This window comes from Salminus brasiliensis, chromosome 21 (assembly GCF_030463535.1).
Source record: "Salminus brasiliensis chromosome 21, fSalBra1.hap2, whole genome shotgun sequence".
NCBI classification, from domain to species: domain Eukaryota; kingdom Metazoa; phylum Chordata; class Actinopteri; order Characiformes; family Bryconidae; genus Salminus; species Salminus brasiliensis.
Window position 1 is genome coordinate 1,998,852 of NC_132898.1, and position 24,669 is coordinate 2,023,520.

General features: G+C 43.0%; 1 protein-coding gene across 2 annotated transcripts in view; it reads left to right on the forward strand.

The window, feature by feature from the left end:
• Positions 1-939: 939 nt before the first annotated feature.
• Positions 940-24,669, forward strand: part of LOC140542687 (growth/differentiation factor 11-like) — a 32,801-nt gene continuing 9,071 nt past the window's right edge. For both annotated transcript variants that reach the window (XM_072665540.1, XM_072665541.1), the window contains exon 1: positions 940-1,837. In XM_072665540.1, coding sequence (XP_072521641.1) covers positions 1,390-1,837 — 448 coding nt within the window. In that variant the 5' untranslated portion in view covers positions 940-1,389. The remainder of the gene's footprint in view (positions 1,838-24,669) is intronic.

Consider the following 24,669-nt stretch of genomic DNA (forward strand, 5'->3'; position numbering starts at 1 on the left):
GACCAACACAGAGCCAGTTTCCATTTGAGCTTGATGGACTAGCTGGACTATCAGCTCGACCAACTTGACCAACAAGTGGTGGTAACTGGTCAAGCAACGCTTGGTCATGGTCATGTTGGTCGACTAGCATGGTCAACCAGCTTGACCATGCTAGTCAAACTATCAACGAAAAATATACTCTATACTCACCAGTGTCCATTTCAGCTTGATGGACTAGCTGGTCCACCAGCATAGAAGCATCGGGTTGAAATGTTCGGTCAAGCAGGTCGACCAGTTTGGTACAGCCCATCTTGACCATGATGTTGGTCAACCAGCTTGGTCCATCAAACCAGCCATCAAACCATCAAATGAAAATCAACACACCAGCATAGGGCTTGCTTAACCAGGCTGGTCATGACCAGCTTCTTGAAGACCAGCTAAACCATCAAAGGAAAACATTCTCTTTTAATAATAAAGGTGCTTCAGAAGGTTCTTTGATCAATTCCATAGAAGAACCACCTTTGATTCCATAAAGATCTAAAAGACGTAAAGGTCTAAAGTTGATGTGAAGGTTCTTTACACCCACATGTGTCTATCTTGGCGGAACCAAAGGTGGTTCTTGGTCTCTGTAGATGGACACAGAACTGGAAAGGGTAAAGGAGGAGGTTTTTATAAAGGTTCTATAAGGAACCTTAAAGAACCTCTAACAGTAAGTATCACTGGATGCCACTCTTTAGTACTTGAGCAGCTTACTGGTAGGGGTCAGTGGGGTATCCGTATTCAGAGAGTTAGCAGCCCCTCTCTCTCTCTCTCTCTCTCTCTCTCTCTCTTGACTTAGTGACAAACCTCAAAGCCTTTTGTTGCCATCTTAGCCAATAGAGGCAGATTACGACAGCGGCCAGTGGGCATATATAAAGGGGGGCTCTCCAGGCGCGTTTGTACACTTGTCAGTGACAACCCTAAAAAAAAGAAACACCCCCTCCAAAAGAGAGAGAGAGAGAGAGAGAGAGAGAGAGAGAAGCGTGACCATCAGCTCCATCCAGCTGCACAAGTATCAGAAACAACGAGAACCTGCATCCATCCAGAGCTTCATCCACTGTGATGCACTGAAGGTTCCTCCTCCAACTCCTCCTGGACTCCTCCTGGACTCTCGTCGCTTTTGTTTGACCTCCATCCTGGTTGGTTATGGAGACTCACACTTGAGAGCAGGAGAGCGTTTCAGCCAGGCTTTTCGAGGACCCTCCTCCTCCTCCTTCTTCATCTTCTCCTCCTTCTTCTCCTCCTCCTCCTCCTCCTCCTCCTCTTTCTCCTTCTCCGTCTCCTTCTCCTTCTCCATCAGCTCCGACCCAAAGCCCGGAGGTCTGCTCTGGTACCGGGGAGCCTCGGCTGGAGGAACCACAGCCCATCGCCATGGCGAGGTACAACTTTCTGCTGTGTCTCACAGTTCTGGTCGGGTTGGAGCTCTCCGGCAGCGACGAGCCGGACTTCTCCATCCCCCCTCTCCGGGACTCGGATCTAGACCTCCACCACCACCCTGACACGGACCCGGACGCCCGGCTCTCCCTTATCGAGGTGGAGGACTCCGGCGCCCGCGAGTGCTCCGCGTGCGTGTGGCGCGAGCAGAGCAAAGTGCTGCGTCTGGAGACCATCAAGTCCCAGATCCTCAGCAAGCTGCGGCTCAAGCAGGCGCCCAACATCAGCCGCGAGGTGGTCAACCAGCTGCTGCCCAAGGCGCCCCCTCTGCAGCAGCTCCTGGACCAGCACGACTTCCAGGGGGACGCGTCCCCGCACGACGAGTTCGTGGAGGCGGACGAGTACCACGCCACCACCGAGTCGGTCATCACCATGGCCTCCGAGCGTAAGTGGCTGTAGCCTGGCTTGTAGTCCTCGGGGAAACTTTGCGCGTGTGTTGTGAAACTTCGTCTCGTGCTGCTCGTGTCTCTGCAGACTTTGTGTTTTTCGCTGTTTTTGCACGTACTAAAGAGTTTGGCCTCACTGCTGAGCGCGAGCCTCTGGTGCAAGGTCACTCATTGGTCTCGGGGCTTGGCTCTGCTGTCTTTGCATCACTGATTGCTTTACTTACTCTGTCTCAGTCCCTGCTGAATCTGCACTGTGTGCTTTATTAGTTCAGCTTATTGTGTGTCCCTGGTGAAACGTCACTTGCTAGATGTTTGACTTAGCTTATTGTGTCACTTTTTTGGCGTTGTAATGTTGTAGTTTGCTGTGTGTCCCGGTGTAACATCACTATTTTGTGTATTTAATTAGTTTACTGTGTGTCCCCGGTGTAACATCACTTAGCTGTACTAAATGTGTCCCCGGTGTAACATCACTATTTTGTGTATTTAATTAGTTTACTGTGTGTCCACCGGTGTAACATCACTATTTTGTGTATTTAATTAGTTTACTGTGTCCCCGGTGTAACATCACTTAGATGTACTAAGTGTGTCCCTGGTGAAACGTCACTTGCTAGATGTTTGACTATGCTTACTGTGTGTCACTTTTTGGCGAAACGTTGTAGTTTACTCTGTGTCCTTGAGGAAACATCACTTTTTTGTGTATTTAAGTCATTAGCTGTGTCCCTGGTGAAACAAACTTTCTAGATGTTTGACTTAGTCTCTTGTGTGTCACTTTTTGGTGAAACATTTACTGTGAGACGTTGTAGATTACTGTGTGTCCCCGGTGTAACATCACTTTTTCGTGTAAGCTGTACTAAGTAAGTCCCTGGTGAAACATCACTTGCTAGATTTTTGACTTAGCATATTGTGTCAATTTTTATGGCGAAACGTTTTTAATTAGTTTACTGTGTGTCCTTGTGGAAACATCACTATTTTGTGTATTTAATTAGTTTACTGTGTCCCCGCTGTAACATCACTTTTTAAGCTGTACTAAGTGTGTCCCTGGTGAAACGTCACTTGCTAGATTTTGAACTTAGCTGTGTATGTCACTTTTTTGGCCAAATGTTGTAGTTTACTGTGTGTCCTTGGGGAAACATCACTTTCTAGATGTTTGACTTAGTCTCTTGTGTGTCACTTTTTGGTGAAAATTTACTGTGAGACATTGTAGATTACTGTGTGTCCCTGGTGTAACATCACTTTTTATTGTTTGCACTTAGCTGTACTAAGTGTGTCCCTGGTGAAACGTCACTCTATAGTTTCGTACTCAGCGTCACTGGTGAAACACAGTGGTTTTGGTTAGTTTAGTTTAATGTGTGTCCCTGGTAAGACACCTTTGTTGAATGGGCGTCCTTGATGAAACATCACTTTTTAGTGTTTATACTTAGTTTACTTCATGTCCCTGGTGAAACATCTCTTTTGCTCACTGTGTGTCCCTTGTGAAATGTCACTTTTCAGTTTCATACTTATTGGAAAAACATTGCTTTTTACTGTCTGTCACTTTTTAGTGTTTGTATTTAGCTTACCTTGTGTCCTCGGTGTAACATCAGTTTTTAGTGTCCCTTGTCACTTTTTAGTTTCCTACTTAGTGTCACTGGTGTGTCCCTGGTGTAATGTCATGTTTTATAGTTTGACTTAGTTTACAGTGTGTCCCTGGTGTAACATCACTTTTTAGTGTCTCTGCTTAGCATACCGCAAGTCCCTGGTGTGACGTCACTTCTGCGTGTCATTGCTTAGCTTAACCTTCATTCTTTAGCATCACAGCTTACAGTGAGTTCACTGTTCTCGGACGAAGCCTCCTGTCTTGCTTCTGGCTGTGTCCATCATGAGGTTGAAGCTGAAGCTGAGCCTCTGTTGCTAGCTTTCAGCTTTATTACATTGAATTGCTTGTTCTCGTATCTGTGAGCGAACAGAAATGGCTCAGGGCTTCGTCTGCAAGTCATCAGTGTGACGTATTTGTGGAACACCTTGGGAAGTTTAGGAAAATCACACCGCATTAACATTACCTCTCTGTTCAGCTGATCTAACGCCGCGGCTATTGTCTCGAGCGTTTAGCAGGCCGCATCATGTGTTCCGTACCGGCTTGTGCCCGTTTTTTTGGGGGAGTGGTGTGTCATAAATCAATAATGATAATGTAATTAAAATCACGGCAGGCAGATGCACTTGAATGAACCACAGAGAGCCCGAGTTCTGGCCTACTCTCTAACCCAACCTCCCCCAACCAGTCCAGTAAAAGAAAGCGATTGTGGAAATGGGAGCAGGTTCTCAGTGCATCAAATGCCCTTATTTTCCTCAATCCCAGCTCTGGAAATAAGAGGCGATATTAAGGCAGATAGGCCATCTAATGACAGAATGGCCCTAAAAATCACGAGCAGCTGTGTTAGAGCAGCGCTTTAGAGACGGGCCCTAACCGGCTCCCCCGCTGTCAGGCTCACTGAGAAAAAGTGTGTCCAAAAAAAGATGCTATTGTTCCCCTCTCTCCTCCTCCTCCTCCTTCTCCTCCCCAACACCCTCCTCCTCCTCCTTGCAGCAGTCCCTCACGACCGCACTTGCCTTTTAAATGCGAAGTTTATAGGCACAGCTCTAGTTTTTTTTTTCTCTCTTTTTTTTGCCTCCTCCATCGAGGGGGACACAAAGCCCCGTGGAACAGTTGGGGTCGAGGGGAGTGTGTGACCTTTCCGCTAAGAATCGCTGGGGTTCAACAACATTTACACACGTAATGTATTCCGCACAAGGCGGACGAAAAGCCGAGCAAATAATCCGTTTTTTCTTTTGGGGAGCAGGAGCCGAACAAAGATAGGTTTGTGTTCCCCTAAAACTAACCTCTTCGTTGATTGTCACACAGCCCACGTCGTTGGCCATCCCCGCAGGCATAATGAACAGCAGCTCAACAGCCTGCCCCTGCAGCCTGCAAAGCAACAGCTACTATTATATATATATATATATATATATATATATATATATATATATATATATATATATTTGTTTATAAACGGAAACTTTACAGGAGAAGGAAAAAACCTTCTGAACTTTCAATGGAAGTCAATGTAAAAATCTTTTATTCCAAGTCATTTTGGAGCATTTCCATTGGTCCGTTCATCATGAAATTGGGAAACAATGTAAGAAACAACTGTCAGATTCACATTATGTTGAAAAGTGAAAAACGCCAAAAATGGACATGTGCATCTACGCTGTCATGCAAAAAACCTGTATCTTATTTGTTTACTTTTTGATATAATGCGAATCTGGCAGTTGTTCTTTATATTGTATCAGAATTTCATGATGAATGGACCAATAGAAATGCTCCACAATTGCTAAAATATTCTGACATTGATTTCCTTTTTTCTTCTCCTGTAAAGCTGCTGTTTTGGAGATACAAGGTTTTTGCGTGATAGCAACTATATTTACCTATAGATTTTGGAAATGACCTGACCTAGTCGTCTAGGACGTCACAGTTTGATTCTGGTCAAAGTGTCTCAGATTCTTATGCTTGTCCATTTCTCCTACAATGATTCTGATATCAATGTGCGATATAATATGCGTGCAAAAGTTTGGGCAGATAACAAATATAATTGAGTATTAGCAAACACAGCCTCTGTTCTCAACGAATCCTAATGCACAGTAAATCTGTCTTTCATACCATTCAAAATAACACCTAAATCTCCAAACTGTGCAAAAGTTTAGACACCAAGTGTCGCAAAATTCCAATTTCTAGCAAATCAGGTATTGTCTTGACACTCATCCACCATGGGCTCCTCTGAACTGCTGTCTAAAGTTCGGAAAATGAACCAAGTCGATGCTCACAAAGAAGGGGAATCCTATGAGAAGATATATAATGGTGTTTATTTCAGTTTCTACGGTGCAGAACTGTTAAAGTCTCTGAGAGAATTGCTCATATGCTGGTAAGACAGGCAAAGCAGTACCCCTATATGGCTGCCAAGCACCTGCATTCAGTTTTAGCTGAGTCAGGAGTGTAGTACATGAACATAAACTTTATGGAAGAGTCATAGGAAAGAAACCTTAACAGTGACCTCAACAGGCCACAAACCTCAGAGCTTGCAATATGCTGCAGAACACCTAGAGAAGTGCTGTGGACTCAGGGTCATGGACTCAGGGTCATGGCAATATTGCATGAGGTGGAGGGATGAATGGACTGCATGAAATATCAGAAGCAAATCCTGGATGCAAATGTCAAACCATCTGCTAAGAGGCTGCAGCTGGAAAGAGGATGGCTTCTACAACAGGATAATGATCCACAACCATGATGGACTACCTGAAGTCACACAATCCGAAGCTTTTGGAATGGCCCTCACAGTCCCCTGAGCTAAACATGATGGTAACAAAGTGGGTGTTAACCTAGTGACTCTGTAGGGTGCCTAAAATGTCATATGGGGCAATGTCAGTGGTGGTTATGGAGGCCCACTGCCCTGCACATTTATGCTACCCCTTCTTTAACACGGCTCAAGTGTGATGAGTTCAGGACAGTGGTGGACAGTGGGCCTCCAGACCTGGTATAGAACCTTTGGACCTCTCTGGAGCAGATAAACATCATGACCCTATTGGCCTACTGGCCATGCTGCCTAATAATGCCAGGCGTGGGCTAGTAGCCCCCCAGCATTGAGGAGCTGTGGAGCAGTGGAAGAACTGTGTTCTCTGGAATGATGGTGGAGGAGCTCCATCCAGTACTTTTGGATAAGACAGGATGGGTTGGAGAGCTGGGGATGAGGTGGGGCAGTGATTATCCAAAATCCTAACTTGACTAACAGTCTTGTTGCGGGATGCAATCAAATCCTTACAGCAATGCGTCTCCAAAATCTAGTAGAAAGCCTTCTTCTCTGGACAGTAGAGACAAAAAAAGTTACTCCAACTTTTTTTATCCCTCGATTTCAAAAGAAACAATGACTGAACAGGTGTCCCAATACTTTTGACCAAATTTAGTGTCTTGAATAATCTTCTGCATCTTCTGCATCCTCCTCCTCTCGCCCTCAGCGTCGCTCTCTCTCTTTTTCATCTCCTCTCCTTTCCTTCATCTTTCCTCCTCCTCCTCCTCCTCCCCCTGCTCCTGCCTCCTTCCCTTTTCTCACTCTCGCGCTCGTCCCCCCTCTCCTCCTCTCATGCTGAGAGAAGGACTGCATCGCTCTTGCCTGTGGCGTCGTAATGGATCCCACAGGAGCGCCAACCGGAAAAAGAGAGAGAGAAAACTTCAAACATTTTTCCCTGCTCGCCCCGCCGGAGATATGCCTCTCATGCGCCTTTGATGCCGCCTGAGGCGTCCTGCTGAACCTGCAAACTGGACGCTTTCCTTTTTTCTTTTTTCTACCTGCGAGCAGCTGCAGAGGGGGTTCACTGGGTTTATGCTCTCCTATTTATTAATTAATATCGCAGTGCAGTGCCTTATGTTCTAGCTGGGCCCGCCTGAGCGCAGCCTCCCTAAAACTCTCTGCAACTGTAATCGAGGCCAGGTACACTATTTGGACAAAAGTATTGGGACACCTGCTTGTTTAATGTTTTCTCCTGAAATCAAGGATATTAAAAAGGGGTTATGCTGCTTCTGTTGGAGTCTAGGCTAGATTTTGGAGGGGCATTGCTTTGAGGATTTGATTGCATTCAGTGACAAGAGCGTTCAGGATGTTGGATGAGATGATCAACACCTCAGCACAGCACCTCTATCATCCCCATGTAGCCCCAACTCATCCCAAAAGTACTGGATGGAGCACCACCATCTATCACATTCCAGAAAACACAGTCCTTCCACTGCTCCACAGCTCCTCAATGCTGGGGGGCTTTATTATACCCCTCTACTAGCCCACGCCTGGCATTATTAGGCAGCATGGAGCCAATAGCTTCATGATGTTTGATGATCTGCTCCAGAGAGTCCTATTCTATTGGCAGTACTTCTCTACAGTACTTCTCTACAGGGACTAGACAAGCTGTGTTCATGCATTTGCATGTCTGTGTCAGCAATGGCTGCAACCTAAAATAGCTGAATTCAATCATTAGAAGGGGTGTCCACAAATATTTGGACAAGGTATTCCATCAATGTGACGGATCGTTAAACCTGCTAAGGAACCATTTAAGCATCCAAATGTTCTTTCAGACTACCTTCACTAAAGAACCTTTAAAGAACCCTTTTTAAGAGTGTAGTCATACCCCCTGTTGAGTGTTTTCCCACACTGACACTGGCGTAACCGTCTAAGTGTTAGCTCTGTCTTCCGAAGCTTGCCGGTTCCATCCTCTGGTGATGCCACAGCCATTCGTGTCCAGGTGTCTCAGAGAACATAACATCTAGATAATGGGTGGAAATGGCTAAAAATGGGGGAAAACTCTGGAGCATTTTGTGTGTGTGTGTGTGTGTGTGTGTGTGTGTGTGTGTCAGTTTTTCTACAATTTCAGGGCAAAAGTATCATTGTAGGCCTAATTTACAATATAGGGACCACACAAATTGGTCTGATGTTTGTAAAGTGCTAGAAATTTCACATTATATATAGGTATATATAATATATAGATAACATATATGTACTTATATATACATGTAATATATATAGGATGTGTTATATATATGTACTTACAGATACATAACATGTAAATTGTGTTATTGGTATGTATATATATATATATATAGGTTATATATAAGATATATAGGTTGTACATAGGTTGTACATAGACACACATAGACACACTATATATGTGTATCATTCTTACATATAGGCACATATATATTATACATATGGGATACATTGATTAAACAGAGGTAATACATATGGGTTAGTAGTGTTATTACATATAGGCACTTACATATACATTATATATGTGGGTTGTATTATTTATATAATAATACATATATATGTATTTTTGTAATCATTTACCTGTATATACACATATATATGTAATACATATGGGTTGTAGTGTTATTACATAAAGGTATCTATACATATAGGAGACATACGGACATTGTATAAAGGCAAACCTGTGTGCAGGTTGGTCAGTTGTCTCAGTGCTTGTGCTTGAGGCCACCGTGGGGGCTGACCCCTTGGAGCCCTCATTTGTCACCTGTCCACATATTTAAACCAGACCTTCCTCCCTCATCAATGCCCCCCTCTAACAATCACTGGCTTTTGAGAACGTTTGTCAGTAATTTGTCAGCCCTCCTTCTCCTGCCTGTTCCTGCTCTTGTTCATTTTTTAGGGATCAGTCCATCTTACTGCAATTTAACTATACCAGTGGTCAGTGGTCATTCGTGCTGGCTGAGGCTGCAGGCCAAGAAGTGCTGCTTGTGGTTTAGGGTGGACGATCAATTCAGATCAGTTTGAATGTGGATTACGGTTGGTTTTACCTTCTTTACCTTCACCCATTCTGGTGGTCACTGTGGTCAGGAACACATCGAACCTGGAACATCTTGAAGTGCAGTTTCTAAATTCATTATTTTTGCTGGTTCAGATCATTTGTGGTATTTAAGGCTTTTGCTGGCTCTTGAGAACAGTCTTACACACCCAGCACTAACCCCCCCCCCCCACACACACACACACACACACACACATACATATATACGCACAGCAAGAACTAATACATTCACTGAGTCACAGTGGAGAAAAAGCCCCCTATTGACAAGCGGGGTCACAGAGTTCACAGCAATGTGATATATCGGATGAGGAGCCAATTAACCTCTTCAGGTCTCTTTCTTTGGCCGCAAAAGAGAGCTGGTAGTAGATTAAACAACACAACCCCACCCCCACTCGCCCCTCTTCCACAGAATATACACCTAAGACGTCAAACACACACTCACTCACAACATCCACCCACCAACCACTCCCACCCCCTCTCCCCCCCAAAAAAGACACAAGTCTTTTATAGTGTTGACCCTATAAAAGGGTCATTTCCTGAAGGTGCAGGAGCCATAAACGTTAAAGACGGGAGAGCGGCAGAAAAGACAAGACGGCCGTCCGACGGCGGGAGGACCGTGCGAGAAGCCGTCGGCTTTATACATGCAACGTCGGACAGTAACACCTGCGTCCGAGATCGTTTTCAGCGATTCCCGTCCAGGAGGGAGGGAGGAGGGAGAGTGGAGAGAGGGAGGGGGTTGGGGGGGTGAGGGGGGTCAGCAAACATGTGTGGACGCTTTTGTCATTTGTCTGTTTTGTTTAAAAAGGGATAAAAAGCGAGGACAGCGGGGCTGTAGAAATAGCACAACATGCTGTCAATTTTATGGCTAATAAACTTTCAAAGAGACCAAAGTCCATTAATACCCGAGGCAAAATTTCACCAGCCCTCTCAGGAATCTCGCTCTCTCCTCCCTCTCGTCCCTCTCTTCCCACGGTCTCGCTCTCTCTCTCCCTCCTGAAAAAGTGGTCCCGCTCATTTCAGGGACACTTAACCCCTAACAGGCATCATCTGAACCCGTGTGCTGTCCACACAAACACAAATGTACAGTCATTCAAACAAATGAGGACAACCACCGACATTCTGACCACATTTAAACATCAGGACGTTTGATCTTCATGTGATCTTCATGTGATCTAACTAAACTCACACACCTGAAGAAACGTCTTTAATCATCAGTTATAAAATAGAATTAATAGAAATGTAAGGAAGAAATTCGACCCACATTTCTCACCCCTTCAGATGTGTAGAATTAGACTCAGGAGCAGAACATCAGTTGCAGATGATCAGACCATGGTTGGAGAGGATTATTCTGGAGGAGTCTGGAGTCTTATTTTATCCTCAGACATTTAGTCTGGTCTGATCTTGATGGTTGAAGTGAGGGGTGAAGAAGATCACCATCATGGCCAGATCCAGAGAGCTCTCTGAGGCCTTCAGAAAGAAGGGTGGAGATGTTGTAGTGGAGTCTGAGAAGGGGGTTAAAAAGATCTCAGAACAGTTAGAGATCAGCCGCTGTTCCACCGTCCACTAAATCATTTATAAGTGGAACAGCTGACCAGCATGACCAGATCAGACCGTCCAACAATCTCCAACAATCTCATCACAGTGGAGCTCTCACCACAGCTGATACTGAAGTACAGCATCTATCATCAGAATCTATCTACATATCTATCTGTCTGTTTATATATCTGTCTATCTATCTCGGTCTATATATCTGTATGTCTATATATCTATCTGTCTGTCTGCCTGTCTATCTATCTATCTGTTTATATATCTGTCTATCTATCTCTGTCTATGTATCTGTATGTCTATCTATCTGACTATCTATCTATCTATCTGTCTGTCTGCCTGTCTATCTATCTATCTATCTATCTATCTATCTATCTATCTATCTATCTGACTATCTATCTATCTATCTATCTATCTATCTATCTGACTATCTATCTGTCTATCTATCTTGGCAAGTACATTGATCTTAATGTACTGTTTGTACTATTCCTATTTTTTTGTCTTTTTGCGTTCGCATTTGAGCATTATTGATGAAGAGGCCTCTGTCATCTTTTTTTAATTAAAGATGCTTTTCTGAGCAGTTTGTTTTCTGCAGTGCATGCGAATGCGTACATTTGTGGAAGTACCTCCAGTTGGGATTTGGCCCGATTTCCAGAGGCTATTGTGGAGATTTTGGACTCTGTGTTCCGGCTAGAACGATGTGGGTCAGAAGAGGCATGTGGAGATCGAATGAACATGAGCTGTATCACAGAGGCTGTACTGTAGTGAAAGTACGGCATCTGTATCACCGTATCGCAAAGGCTTGACAGAACCAGAAGAGGTCCTTCTTGGTATCATGTACAGAGCCCTATTTGCTACCTTTATATTTAAGACTGCAACCTCTACAGGGTTCAAGCTCTTGTATTCGGACCCAGCAAATAGTGGCTAACTTGATTCGGGCCATAGAGAAGGTCTGGATTAGCCACAGGTTAGGTTCTAGACTGTGTGACTAGTTGCAAGATGGGCACAGGCTTTATAAAACCCCACAGTCAAAGCCAGCCAGGAGCAACAAGCAGCCCCGGCCGTCTCCTAAAGGGGCCGAGATCAGGGCCGCTTTTTATCACGGGCCTCTTTTATAGGCCCGCGTTAAAGAGTCAAAACAGATGTCAGCCCTCGCTAATAAAGGAAATAATTATTCTGCTGCCCCTCCACTAATTAAGCACTTTGTCAGAACGAGGGCGGAACGAAGGGAGGAAAAAAAAACAATAAAAATCACCGAGCACGTTATTACCACCATGCTGACTGCGGACGTGAGCTCGTTTATTAAAAACGCCCATTCATAGAATCTAAAAGGCTCAATCAGTGGCAGCCAGCACAGCTGAATCATTCTGGCCCGCCGCTAAGAGCCCAGATACGCCGGAAAAGAAGTCAAGATTCTGCCGCTGGATATACATGAAAAATTAATAAGGATCTTAAGTGTTCTGAGAGCGGCTTCCCACCAAGGAGGCACACTTCCTCTCCCATTTAACGTCAGCCGTGGTGTTCATTAGGGACGGCGGTTTATCCGTTGCCAAAAGCACATTTGGATGAGGGCCACGGTCAGCGCTGTTAAGAAGGACAAGCTACTCAGCCAGAACAACTGAAAGAAGGAATCTGTAAACAGTCATGTGTGCATCTTCTACAGCTGTTCCTACAAAGGTTCCTCAATGGTTCTGGAGTTGGACCTACTATACAGTAGGGCTGGGTGATATGGTAAAAATACTACATCACGATATTGATATATGACTTTTTTGCGATATGTTATGTGATATTTATCACGATACATGTGATCACAGACTAAAAACATCAGTAGCAACAGATTCTTATAACCTGCTATATAAGAACCTACCTATAACCCACCTCAGATCCTCTCCTGTACTGAATTCAGTGATTTCTACTCATCATCTGCTGCTCTTCATCTAATGAACCCAGTCTAATTACACTGTTAGTAATGAAACCTGCAGCTGATCAGTGTTTATTAAGCAGTAATAACAGTCTCCTCCATATGATTAGAAAAGCTTACTGTCTATCACCATAACAAAATTCATCACGATACAATAAAATATCGTCATATTGCCCAGCTCTACTATACAGTCAGTTAGTCTGAGGTCATTTGATATTTGTAGGATATGATATTTAATCTTAATTACATACTTATTTTGGTTACGCATTATTTTACAGTGAGAAAATCATTTTTGCAACTCTTACATTTTGAAAAAAGCAGGAAATCCGGGTCTAAAATGATGTAAATACTGAATCACTGTGGCTAGAGTTAGCTTAAGCAAGCTAGCTAAAGCGCAACAGTAAACACGGTAATACCAGATAATCACATACCTACAAGCGATGCAAACTGAGTAGCAGCTGTTTAGCAGCAGCTAACCAAACAGTTAGCAAGCTAGCGTACTTGCTATAGCTATAAACAGTAGCAGCGTAGCAGTAGCATTTCCACTCTCTCTCTCTCTTTGCCAATTACTTGTATGAAATTTAGAGGCATTTAAACGTTATTCCTGCAGAAAAAAAAAACATCGCTAACAATGTCGTCATCTAGAGCAGAAATGCGCAATACAAAATACGCAGAAGTGGCCGATATTTTAACTGCAGTTAGGCCCCTAACAATGGCCGTCCCCAAATATCGGCCACTTCTGCGTATTTTGTATTGCGCATTTCTTGCGCATTAATGTATGTGATTATCTGGTATAACCGTGTTTACTGTTGCGCTTTAGCTAGCTTGCTTAAGCTAACTCTAGCCACAGTGATTCAGTATTTACATCATTTGAGACCCTGATTTCCTGCTATGCAGTCAGTTCAGTGGCCTGTAATACAGTCCATCGAACTGACCGAACATGCATAGCATGCTAGTCGGGGGAGACATGGGGTTGAAGGGCTGAAGCTAAATGTAGCATTTCCATCGTTCTGGATCGTCATTGCTGGTTATATGAGGTAGCGCTTTTTCAGCAGGTTGCTCTGCCAAAGCAGTAGACGTCCTTACATGTAAAATGTCTTAGGGAGGAAGACTTTAGTGTAAAACTGCTAATCGCAGCTAATTCTACGGTAACAAGTGCATTTCAGCATTTATTTATTTTTCATCAGTTTTCTTATAAAATGTTTTTTTGTGTTTTACAGTATTTAACGCTGTGCAGGAACAGTCCGATGTTATATAGAACCTGTGCTGGAAACAGTATTTAACGCTGTGCAGGAACAGTCCGATGTTATATAGAACCTGTGCTGGAAACAGTATTTAACGCTGTACAGGAACAGTCCGATGTTATATAGAACCTGTGCTGGAAACAGTATTTAACGCTGTACAGGAACAGTCCGATGTTATATAGAACCTGTGCTGGAAACAGTATTTAACGCTGTACAGGAACAGTCCGATGTTATATAGAACCTGTGCTGGAAACAGTATTTAACGCTGTGCAGGAACAGTCCGATGTTATATAGAACCTGTGCTGGAAACAGTATTTAACGCTGTGCAGGAACAGTCCGATGTTATATAGAACCTGTGCTGGAAACAGTATTTAACGCTGTGCAGGAACAGTCCGATGTTATATAGAACCTGTGCTGGAAACAGTATTTAACGCTGTGCAGGAACAGTCCGATGTTATATAGAACCTGTGCTGGAAACAGTATTTAACGCTGTGCAGGAACAGTCCGATGTTATATAGAACCTGTGCTGGAAACAGTATTTAACGCTGTGCAGGAACAGTCCGATGTTATATAGAACCTGTGCTGGAAACAGTATTTAACGCTGTGCAGGAACAGTCCGATGTTATATAGAACCTGTGCTGGAAACGACTGAAAGAATTTCAACCCATTTCTCAACGTTTTAAGTAGAAATAGTTCATACACTACAGAGCCAGTGGAACCATTTTCTTGGGTATATGAATCTTCTTTATGATGAAAAACCAAAGAAGCCAAAAGATAAGCCAAAGAGCCAATTTTCAGGACTATACCCTGATACTATACACTTCTTCAGTACCTCGTTTTGGAATCACGTTGGGTTCTGTATAGTACCAAATGAGGTTCTATGACTTTGTAACAACAGGAAAAAAAACATTTAGGACCTGCATTCAAATCAAGTTGGGTTCTGTATGGTACCAAAAGAGGGTTCTGTGGCCTTTTAACAACAGAAAAAAACCATTATGGTGCTACATTCAAAAAAGGGTTCTATATAGTACCAAAAGTTTTCATATAAAATGTTTTTTTGTGTTTTACAGTATTTAGTTTTACATTTACATGTTTTTTTGTATTTTATTCATGATACTATTCTGTGTTCTAATGATTCATATAATTAAGATTTGATATCTGATGTGTGTTTCTTTAGTTTATTATGAAATATTCAAGGCTAACGTTGCTAACAAACACTGGACTTGGACTGTGACCAATCTCATCTCTGTAAACACATGATACAATCTTCCTTTTGAGGCTCAGAAATCTTTTGAAAAGCTCTGTAAACAAGTTTTTTGCAGAAAATGATCCAGTTAATTGTCTGGATAGACATGGATTCAGGCTAAATTGGACAGATTACTCCAAATAGCTGTTTATTTTTGAGTTCACACACTAAAGTAAATCACATTTGTCTTTGCCAAACTAATGAATACCTGGATGTGTTTGGAGAGACGAACTAAGAGACTGGCGTGAGTTTGCAGCGATGAGATTGGTGACAGTCCAAGTCCAGTGTTTGTTAGCAGTGTTAGCCTAGCATCTCCCTTTGTAAACTAAAGAAGCACACGTCAGATACCAAACATGTCTCGGGTGATTGACTGCATCTGGGCTTAGCGATCAATCGTGTTCAATTTTTTCATCAAACTATTCCTTTAAGCTTTTGCCTTATCTTTAGAAGATTCCACGTCCAATCTCGGCTTTGCTGTGACCTAAAAAGTTGATAATTATCAGTGATATTTTTTTCTGCTTATAAATAATAACTGATTCTTTAGTCCGACCCTTTATGAAATCATTCTTCAGAGGTTTAAAAAGGTCTTATTTATTGAAAAATTGCTCTTTAAAAGAACAATCCACTGAAAGCTTCATTAAAGAGACAAATTCTGCATATCAATGCTTTTTGCCATCCAGATCACTGGGAATTCCATGTGGACCATTCCCTTCATGAGCAGTCAGGACCAGTAAGGCCTATAATTATTATCTGACAAGCGGGAGATGAAGCAATTCCTGCCAAATATACGCCATCGCATACGAGCGTGGGAGAGGTAATGAAGACAAGGGAATAAGGGAATAGGACAAGGAGAGCGGAAAGGTCACGCAATATGCCCTCACTCACTGTCAGTCATTTCCAGCAAAATAAAGATGAAATAAATTCATCTTTATTCATGTCATCACACAAAAAACACTAATGACATGAATAAAGATTAATTTCTTTCATGAATTATTTATTTGGACACAGATTGCCATTTAAATGTAGTGCACTGCTGTGGTTGGCTGAGGCTCTGAGGTCCACTGTGTGAACGTAAACATGTGCATGAAAGTGGGGCAGCACCCGGACCCAGCGGGAAGCGCTATCCAGCGTTTTTGGAGGAGTTTAGAATAGTATAATAAATATTTAACGCTGTGCAGGAACAGTCCGATGTTGAAAAAAAGACTGGAAGAACTTCAACCCATTTGTTAATGTTTTAAGTAGAAAATTGGGTTCTTCGAGGGTTCTTTAGTAAAGCAAATGGTTATACATATCACTATAGAGCCATTGGAACCATTTTCTTGGGTATATGAATGTTCTTTATGATGAAAAACCTCTCGTTTATATTTCTTTAAAAATGTTTCTGGGTTCCACTATTGTTTATAAGCCAAAGAAAACCTTTTTTCAGGACTATACCCTGATACTATACACTTCTTCAGAACCTCGTTTTGCTTGAGTGTACACAGTCAGTTTAGTCAATGATAAGAACATTCTCAAAGTTAAAAGAACGTATTATAAAGGTTCTAAAGCAATTACAGGTTCTTAATTAAGCCATACAGCTTTAACGTTAAAAAGTTTTTTGGTGCTACATTTGAATCTAAAAAGTTATTTGTAGAACCAAATCTAAGGTTCTAGGACTTTGTTATAACATAACATAAGCATTATGGTCCTACATTGGGATCAAACTGGGTTCTGTATAGTACCAAATAAGGTTCTATGACTTTTTAACAAGAGAAAAAAACATTATGGTTCTACATTGGAATCAAACTGGGTTCTGTGTAGTACCAAATAAGGTTCTATTACTTTGTAACAACAGAAAAAAATAGGCGCTACTTACATAAAAAAAAAAATACTTCTGTATAGTAACAAATAAGGTTCTATGGCTTTGTTGTAACAAAAAAACATTATGGTTCTACATTGGAATCAAAGTGGGTTCTGTATAGTACCAAATAACATTCTATGACTTTGTAACAACAGAAAAAACTATTATTGTGATACTTTCGAATCAAAAAGGGTTCTAAATAGCACCAAATGAGGTTCTATGACCTTTCAACAACAGAAAAAAAACATTATGGTGCTACATTCAAAAAAGGGTTCTATATAGTACCAAAAGTTTATGTATGTTGATTAGAAGGGAAACTATTGGAGCTTAAACTTTTGAATAAAGATCAGTTGATTATTCAGGTGTAAGAAAATAAATGACAGATCAAAGTATCGCAATTTTATGTTTAGCGATACTGTATGGATTCTCAGAAACACAGTATTGATTATCAATGAATAGTTTAGATATAAAAATTGGTGACGACGGTGGTTCATTTAGTGTTGTGTTTAAACCCTGACCACTAGAGAGCAGTGTTGTTCTCAGTATTCAGATCCCACTGTTCTGATTGGATAAAAAGTCAATACGTTAAATCGTGACCCCTGTATCGTTTTGCCAGATTCTCGACACTACAGAGCTCTCTTAGTCGGTCACCTATGCAGCACACCTGTGAGCTCCGTACTTCATCAGATTGTCTTTCCTATGGCTTTTGCTGCTACTGAGATGGGCTGAATCTCAAATAGCTCCCTACTCCCTGCGTAGTGCATACGTCACGGGTTGCAAAAATAGGGCTTTTGTACCAAAACACTGCGTCACACGTGTAACAAAGAGCCCTTTGTGATCCGGTTCATGTGCACAGATGCCTACTGGATGGCTACATGTAGTGCACTGTTTGCTTCCAGGACGGAGTACAGAGTGCACTAGGGAGCAGGGAGCCATATGGGATTAAGCCATAGTTGGATATTTGCGATGCACTGGGTTTGTTCATGTGACATTTATTGATTTGGACAGATAGGGATCTCCCACCCACAGCAGTGAGAACCTACAAGGCAGAACGACTGATCTGAGCAAAAAATCGGAATCGAGGAAATAAATAAAAATTAAATTTGCAACCTGATGCAAACTTTTTTTAAATGCAGGTTGTTGTTTTTTTACACCATCCCAAAGATCAGACGTTCCCATACTGGTGACAACAGCAGCAGCATGACTACAGTGAGCTATAATGATGTAATAGCCCTGACCACTCTGCGCTGCTGTGGAAAACGCAGTAATCCGTAGCGAATTCAGACGTGTATAAACGCATAAAGCCCATTTAACAATGCATTTAGGCAGCTTTTCAGAGCTTGTATGTTAAATAATAGATCCGCTCCCTCGCCACAGAGTCAAGCTGTGCGATATTACAGCCTGCCTCCGCCTTCCCCCATGCGCACTGTCACTCTATCTAATGGACCTTAACCCCGTGTGAGCTTAATATACGTCTATATTTGTTCCACGTCATGCAGATGTAGGGAATCATCATGACTGAGTGGAAAAAAGAGAGCATGCATGTGTGCAGGCTCATCCACTGAGTTACACAGTAGCTCCCAGAATTGCATTGCATTACTTAACAGGACACTTTTCATGGTATCGCCTTTTTAAAAGGCCCATATCCTCCATCTCCCCTGCGTTCTATCATCTGGTCCCCCATTAAGCTCAGCAATGAGTGGCTTTACGTATCAAAAACAGCAGTAAGTTAGAAGTTAGAATGAGTCAGGCCTTTTTTGTTACTGTGCCTTTAAGATTGTGGCATGCAAATAAGCTCTGAGCTCTGTTCTGATTGGCTAGCCTTGTGTAATGCCTCATTCACAAAGCAGTACGAGGAGAATGGGCTGAATGAGTTCCTTGGAGTCTTTGCTTAACATGCCTGTGAAAGGGGTCACATTTTTGCCTTATGTGCAATTTCCAACCTCATCCAGTTAAACAGGCCTTCAAGGCTGGTTTATGTAAAACAACTTTGTTCTGATTGGCTGCCTTGCTTCAAAAAAGCTGCCCGAGCTTAAACACTCCCTATAACTTCAGTGTGAGTGGGTGGGGCTAAGTTTCTGCTTTTTATGACATCAGCGACGAACAGCGAGGAGCAGAACTTTAGCATGAATGGGTGGAGCTAAACGGTACTAGGTTAAGTAGGCAGGTCTTCCAAATGTCACATGCCAAAACAACCCAACATCTGCTGAACTTCATAATGTTAACGCCCACACAATGCGAAATTCGAACGTGAGACTTATGATGTAAACAGGATTTGACGTCTGTTTAGTGTTGGGTTTGATGTCAACTTGATTTTCGATTTCAACTAAAATTCTACGTCTGTATAACGTGGGTTTTGACGTTAACCTGATTTGCATTGTTAACTACAATTCAACGTCTGCATAACGTGGGTTTTAACGTTAACCTGATTTGCATTGTTAACTAAAATTCAACGTCTATATAACGTGGGTTTTAACGTTAACCTGATTTGCATTGTTAACTAAAATTCAACATCTATATAACGCGGGTTTTAACGTTAACCTGATTTGCATTGTTAACTAAAATTCAACGTCTGTACAACATCTTTCCAACTTCAGACTGACGTCGGTTGCCTGCTGGGTTTATTCAGTATCTGCTTCAGGAAATGATTCAGTAACTTCTATAAAACGAATCCGAACAGTAGTAATAGCAGTTTGCCGTTGAGGAACCGAGAACTGGGCCCACGTACAGGCCTTGAGGGTTCTCCGGGCTTAACGAAAAGACTCCAGTTAGGAGAACACTCTATAAAACTGATGTATACGTTCTGTAGTTCTATGACTGAGGTACAGAAGTGTTAACCCCCCTAAAGACCCTCAGGGTTTAAGAGGTGATGGTTTGTACCCTAAATCTGGACGGGTTCTCCACGGCTCACCGGCTCGAAAAGAGATCTGTGTTACAGGGAGCATACGGACCGTGCTTTTGTTCCTCCTGGGGGGGCTGCTAGGCTGATAGGAGTCTTGTGCCTGGCCCGGGGTTCCCTCAGGAGCGCGCTGAATGAGGGGGGCTCACTTGGCATTTTTTGCGCACCCCTCCCTCCCAACCAACCCCTTCCCCCCCTTTTCCCACATCCTCCCCCACTCCTCCTGGGACCGGGGGGCCAAACAAAGAGGGAGCAGGGGCAGCCCGAGCTCGGGATGGTGGTGGTGGAGTTGGGGGGTGCGCACTGTGGCCCCTGTCTTATTAGAGGGGTCGTGAACGTGTCAGAATGATTAATTTCCAGAGGTGCGCGGGGATACCCTAGAGTCACATTTATTCCGTGCTCCAGCTCTCCAACACGCACTTCCACCAAAATACCACATTTGCATTTCCCATTAAGAAAATATAGATACATATGCAAATACAGCCCCGCCCCTTTTTTCTTTTTCTTTTTTTGGCCAGCTATACCATTATGAGCTGCGGTCTCTTTCACCACAGACCAGATGACCGTTTTCTCCTCAATGGCTTTTTTGTTTGGAGAAAATTTGTTTTCCTCTTCCATTCATCCTCCATCTATCTTCAATCTGATTGCGTTCGTACGTCGTCATCTGTCACATTTGCATGTGGCGGTTGATGGCATACAGGACGACTTCACAGATGATGCTTTCTGAACGGTATATATTTCCTATAAACAGATCCGAATGAGTTCCTTCCATTTATTCATTAAAATGACCAGGAAAGAGGCCACAGCATGTCCATTTAACTCTACAACTAAACAGGCCACGCCTCTAATCTAATGTATATGTAGAACAGCTCTGTTCTGATTGGCTGCCCCGTTTGAAAAAGCAATTCACACTGAAGCACTTTTAACTTTAGCATTAGTCTAAAAAAGCAGTCCAACCAGAAACACTCGCTATAGCTTCAGCATGAGTGGGCGGGGCTAGGTCGCTGCCGGCTACATAGATATAAATATTGTTTTATGACATCACAAAAGCAGCCAGGCAAAAAGCTCAGTTAGCTTAGTTAGCTTACAGCTCAATGTAAGAACTGAATGGACTGTTTTGATTGGCTACCTGTCCATCTAGAACCACTCCCTATTAGTAGGCGGGGCTAGGTCGCTGCCGGCTGGGTAGATGTAAAAGTGTTTTTATGACATCACAAAAACAGCCTGGCAAAAAGCTCAGTTAGCTTGGATAGCTTAGTTCGCTTACAGCTCAGTGTAAGAACTGAATGGACTGTTCTGATTGGCTACCTGTTTAAAAAAGCAGTCCAAACAGAAACACTCTCTATAGCTTCAGCATGAGTGGGCGGGGCTACGTTGCTGCCATCTGAGTAGATGTAAATGTGATTTTATGACATCACAAAAACAGCCTGGCAAAAAGCTCAGTTAGCTTAGTTAGCTTACAGCTCAGTGTAAGAACCGAATGGACTGTTTTGATTGGCTACCTATTCTGCAAGAACCACTCTTTATAACTTCAGCTTTAGTGGGCGGGGCTAAGTCGCTGCCGGCTGAAAAAATGTAAATGTGGTTTTTATGACATCACAAAAACATGAATGGACTGTTCTGATTGGCTACATGTCTAAAAAAGTAGTCCAGCCAGAAACACTCTCTGTAACTTCAGCACTAGTGGGCGTGGCTAGGGGCGCTATAAATAAACTATAGTTCAAGCTCATATCCACTCTTCAAAATAAAGGTCCTACAGATGGTCCTGTGAGTGATGACTTAAAGAACCGCTCCTGTGAACGAGGTATCTGTATGAAGAACCCTTACAGGTGTGAAGAAGTGGGTGTAACGGTTCCTTACTGATGTAAAAGTTCTGTATACTCACAGTTTTAGGAAAGTTTTAGGAAAGCTAGGAAAGTTCAAATTCCCTTTAAAACATCCATCCACACCTACATCTGCTCTGAGCAGAACACCTGGACCTGCACCTGGACCTGGACCTGCACCTGGACCTGGACCTGGGCCTGGGCCTGGAACAGGGCTGACGTGCCACACAGCTAGTATCATTTGGGGCTATTACTTTTAATGAGAGTAAATTTGCCTTGCGTGTTGTGTTATGTTGTGTTGTGTTGCGTTGTGATACGCTGTGCTGGGTGGTGTGCTGTTGCTGTGCGTTGGGTGTTGTGTTGTGTTGCGTTGTGATACGCTGTGCTGGGTGGTGTGCTGTTGCTGTGCGTTGGGTGTTGTGCTGTGTTGCGTAATACTATGTTTTGTTGTGTGGTGTTGCTTTGTGTGCTGTGCTGTGCTGTGTTGCATAATGTAGTATTGTGTTGTGTTGTGTAGTGTGATGTAGTGTTGTGTTGTGTGATGTAGTGTCGTGTAGTGTAGTGTGGTGTAGTGTAGTGTAGTATAGTGTTGTATTGTGTAGTGTGGTGTAGTGTAATGTTGTGTTACATTGAGTTGAGTTGTGCTGGGCTTTGTTGTGTGGTGTACTGTAGTGTGGTGTAGTGTAGTGTGGTGTAGTATAGTGTTGTATTGTGTAGTGTACTGTAGTGTGGTGTAGTGTAGTGTAGTATAGTGTTGTATTGTGTAGTGTGGTGTAGTGTAATGTTGTGTTACATTGAGTTGAGTTGTGCTGGGCTTTGTTGTGTAGTGTTGTGTAGTGTACTGTAGTGTGGTGTAGTGTAGTGTGGTGTAGTGTAGTGTGGTGTAGTATAGTGCAGTGTAGTGTGATGTGTAGTGTTGTGTTACATTGAGTTGAGTTGAGTTGTGCTGGGCTTTGTTGTGTAGTGTTGTGTAGTGTACTGTACTGTAGTGTTGTGTTGTGTTACAGTGCTGTGTAGTGTACTGTAGTGTTGTGTTGTGTAGTGTACTGTAGTGTTGTGTAGTGTACTGTAGTGTTGTGTTGTGTACTGTAGTGTTGTGTAGTGTTGTGTTGTGTTACAGTGTTGTGTTGAGTGGTGCTGGGTTGAGCTGTGTCCTGTTGGCTCCAGCTGGCCCTGTGACTCATGTCACGTGACACAACATCCATCTTACTGCGCATTTCGCCGCTCAGCACGTCCATCACACGTTTAACCCAGAGTAACTGATGGAGGTGTGGAACTGAAGGAGGCGGGGCTTTGTTCCCACAGAAGAACACAGTGCTACAAAACGTCGATAAAAACTCGGAAAGGCTCTGAATCGTTCGGAACCCTCCCCCCTCCAGGCTGTTCGAAATCGTCCCCCTGAGAGCCGAATCTCATTATTTACAATCTCCTGTGCCTCTGCCAGAAACATGCTAGCACGTGTAATCCTCTAAACGCTCAACTGCTAATATTTCTATTCATATTTTGAGATTATTAAAGAAATATTATATACATTTAAAATCTGTTTATTTAAACATCAACTAATAGTACTTTCAGTACATACAAATAAATGTAATAATCACACAAGAGTTCAATCATCTAAAAATAATGAAAAATAAGAAATATCAGATACACTATATGTCCAAATACTTGTGGACACCTTTTCCAATGAATGCATTCCACTACTTGAAGTTGGACCCATTGCTGACACAGACGTGCAAATGCACACACACAGCTTGTCTAGTACCTGTAGAGAAGAAGTACTGCCAATAGAATAGGACTCTCTGTAGCAGATCATCAAACATCATGACCCTATTGGCTCCATGCTGCCTAATGTCAGGCGTGGGCTATAGAGGGGTCTAAAGCCCCCCAGCCTTGAGGAGCTGTGGAGCAGTGGAAGAACTGTGTTCTCTGGAAAGATGGTGGTGGAGCTCCATCCAGTACTTTAGCTTGGAATGAGCTGGGGATGAGGTGAGCTGGTGGTCATCCAACATTCTGTCCCACTAACACTCTTGTTGCTGAATGCAATCAAATCCTCACAGCAATGTATCTGGACAGTAGAGACAGTTACTCCAACAGAAGCAGGATCAGCTCTTATTAATAGCCTTGATTTCAGAAGAAACAGTAAATGAGCAGGTGTCCCAATACTTTTGCCCATATTCACATGTCAGGTACAACCAGGCTTTTTAGAGGTTGAGAAAAACCCAGCTCACCCTCTGACTATCACTGCTGGTGTGTGTGTGTGTGTGTGTGTGTGTGTGTGTGTGTGTGTGTGTGTGTGGGTGCTGTGGTCTCTGTCACATGAGGCTAATCCTTAGAGTCAGGCTCTGACGTTCTCAGTGCTCGGGGCGTTCTGCAGGGGTCAGTGCAATTTAGCGTGTGCAATTGCTCGGCAGATGCGAATCAAGAAACGCGCCTCCTCCCCTCCCAGCCACTGCTGGTGGACGGCCGTGTAGACCCGAGCAACACTGACAGGGCAGGGCTGATCTACGCTGCTCAGCGAATCATCGAACCCCTGGGTTATTAACCCACGAGTGCTAGACTGGTACAACAGAAGCGATCCTAAAACCCGCCCCAGAGGTACCCCAGCGGGAGAACCATCAACACTCCCTGTTTATTGCTGCTGCTGCTGCTGAGAACTATACACTAAACACTGTACTACAAGACAACCGTTTAACCAGGAAAAGCTTTGGAACCCGTTTTGATGCTGCGTAGAACCATCTTTTATATATACAAGACGTTCTCTCTGTTAGAACCAACCAACCAGGAAAAGCATTTGAATTGTTTGGTAGAGAACCTTTGAGTTAACTAAGGAATCACTCAGTGCCCGTAGAAAAAGGTTCTTTAGGGTACTAAACAAGGGCTCTCTGACTTCTTTTTCTTGCTATGTAGAACTATTGGTTTTTATAGAACCACATACA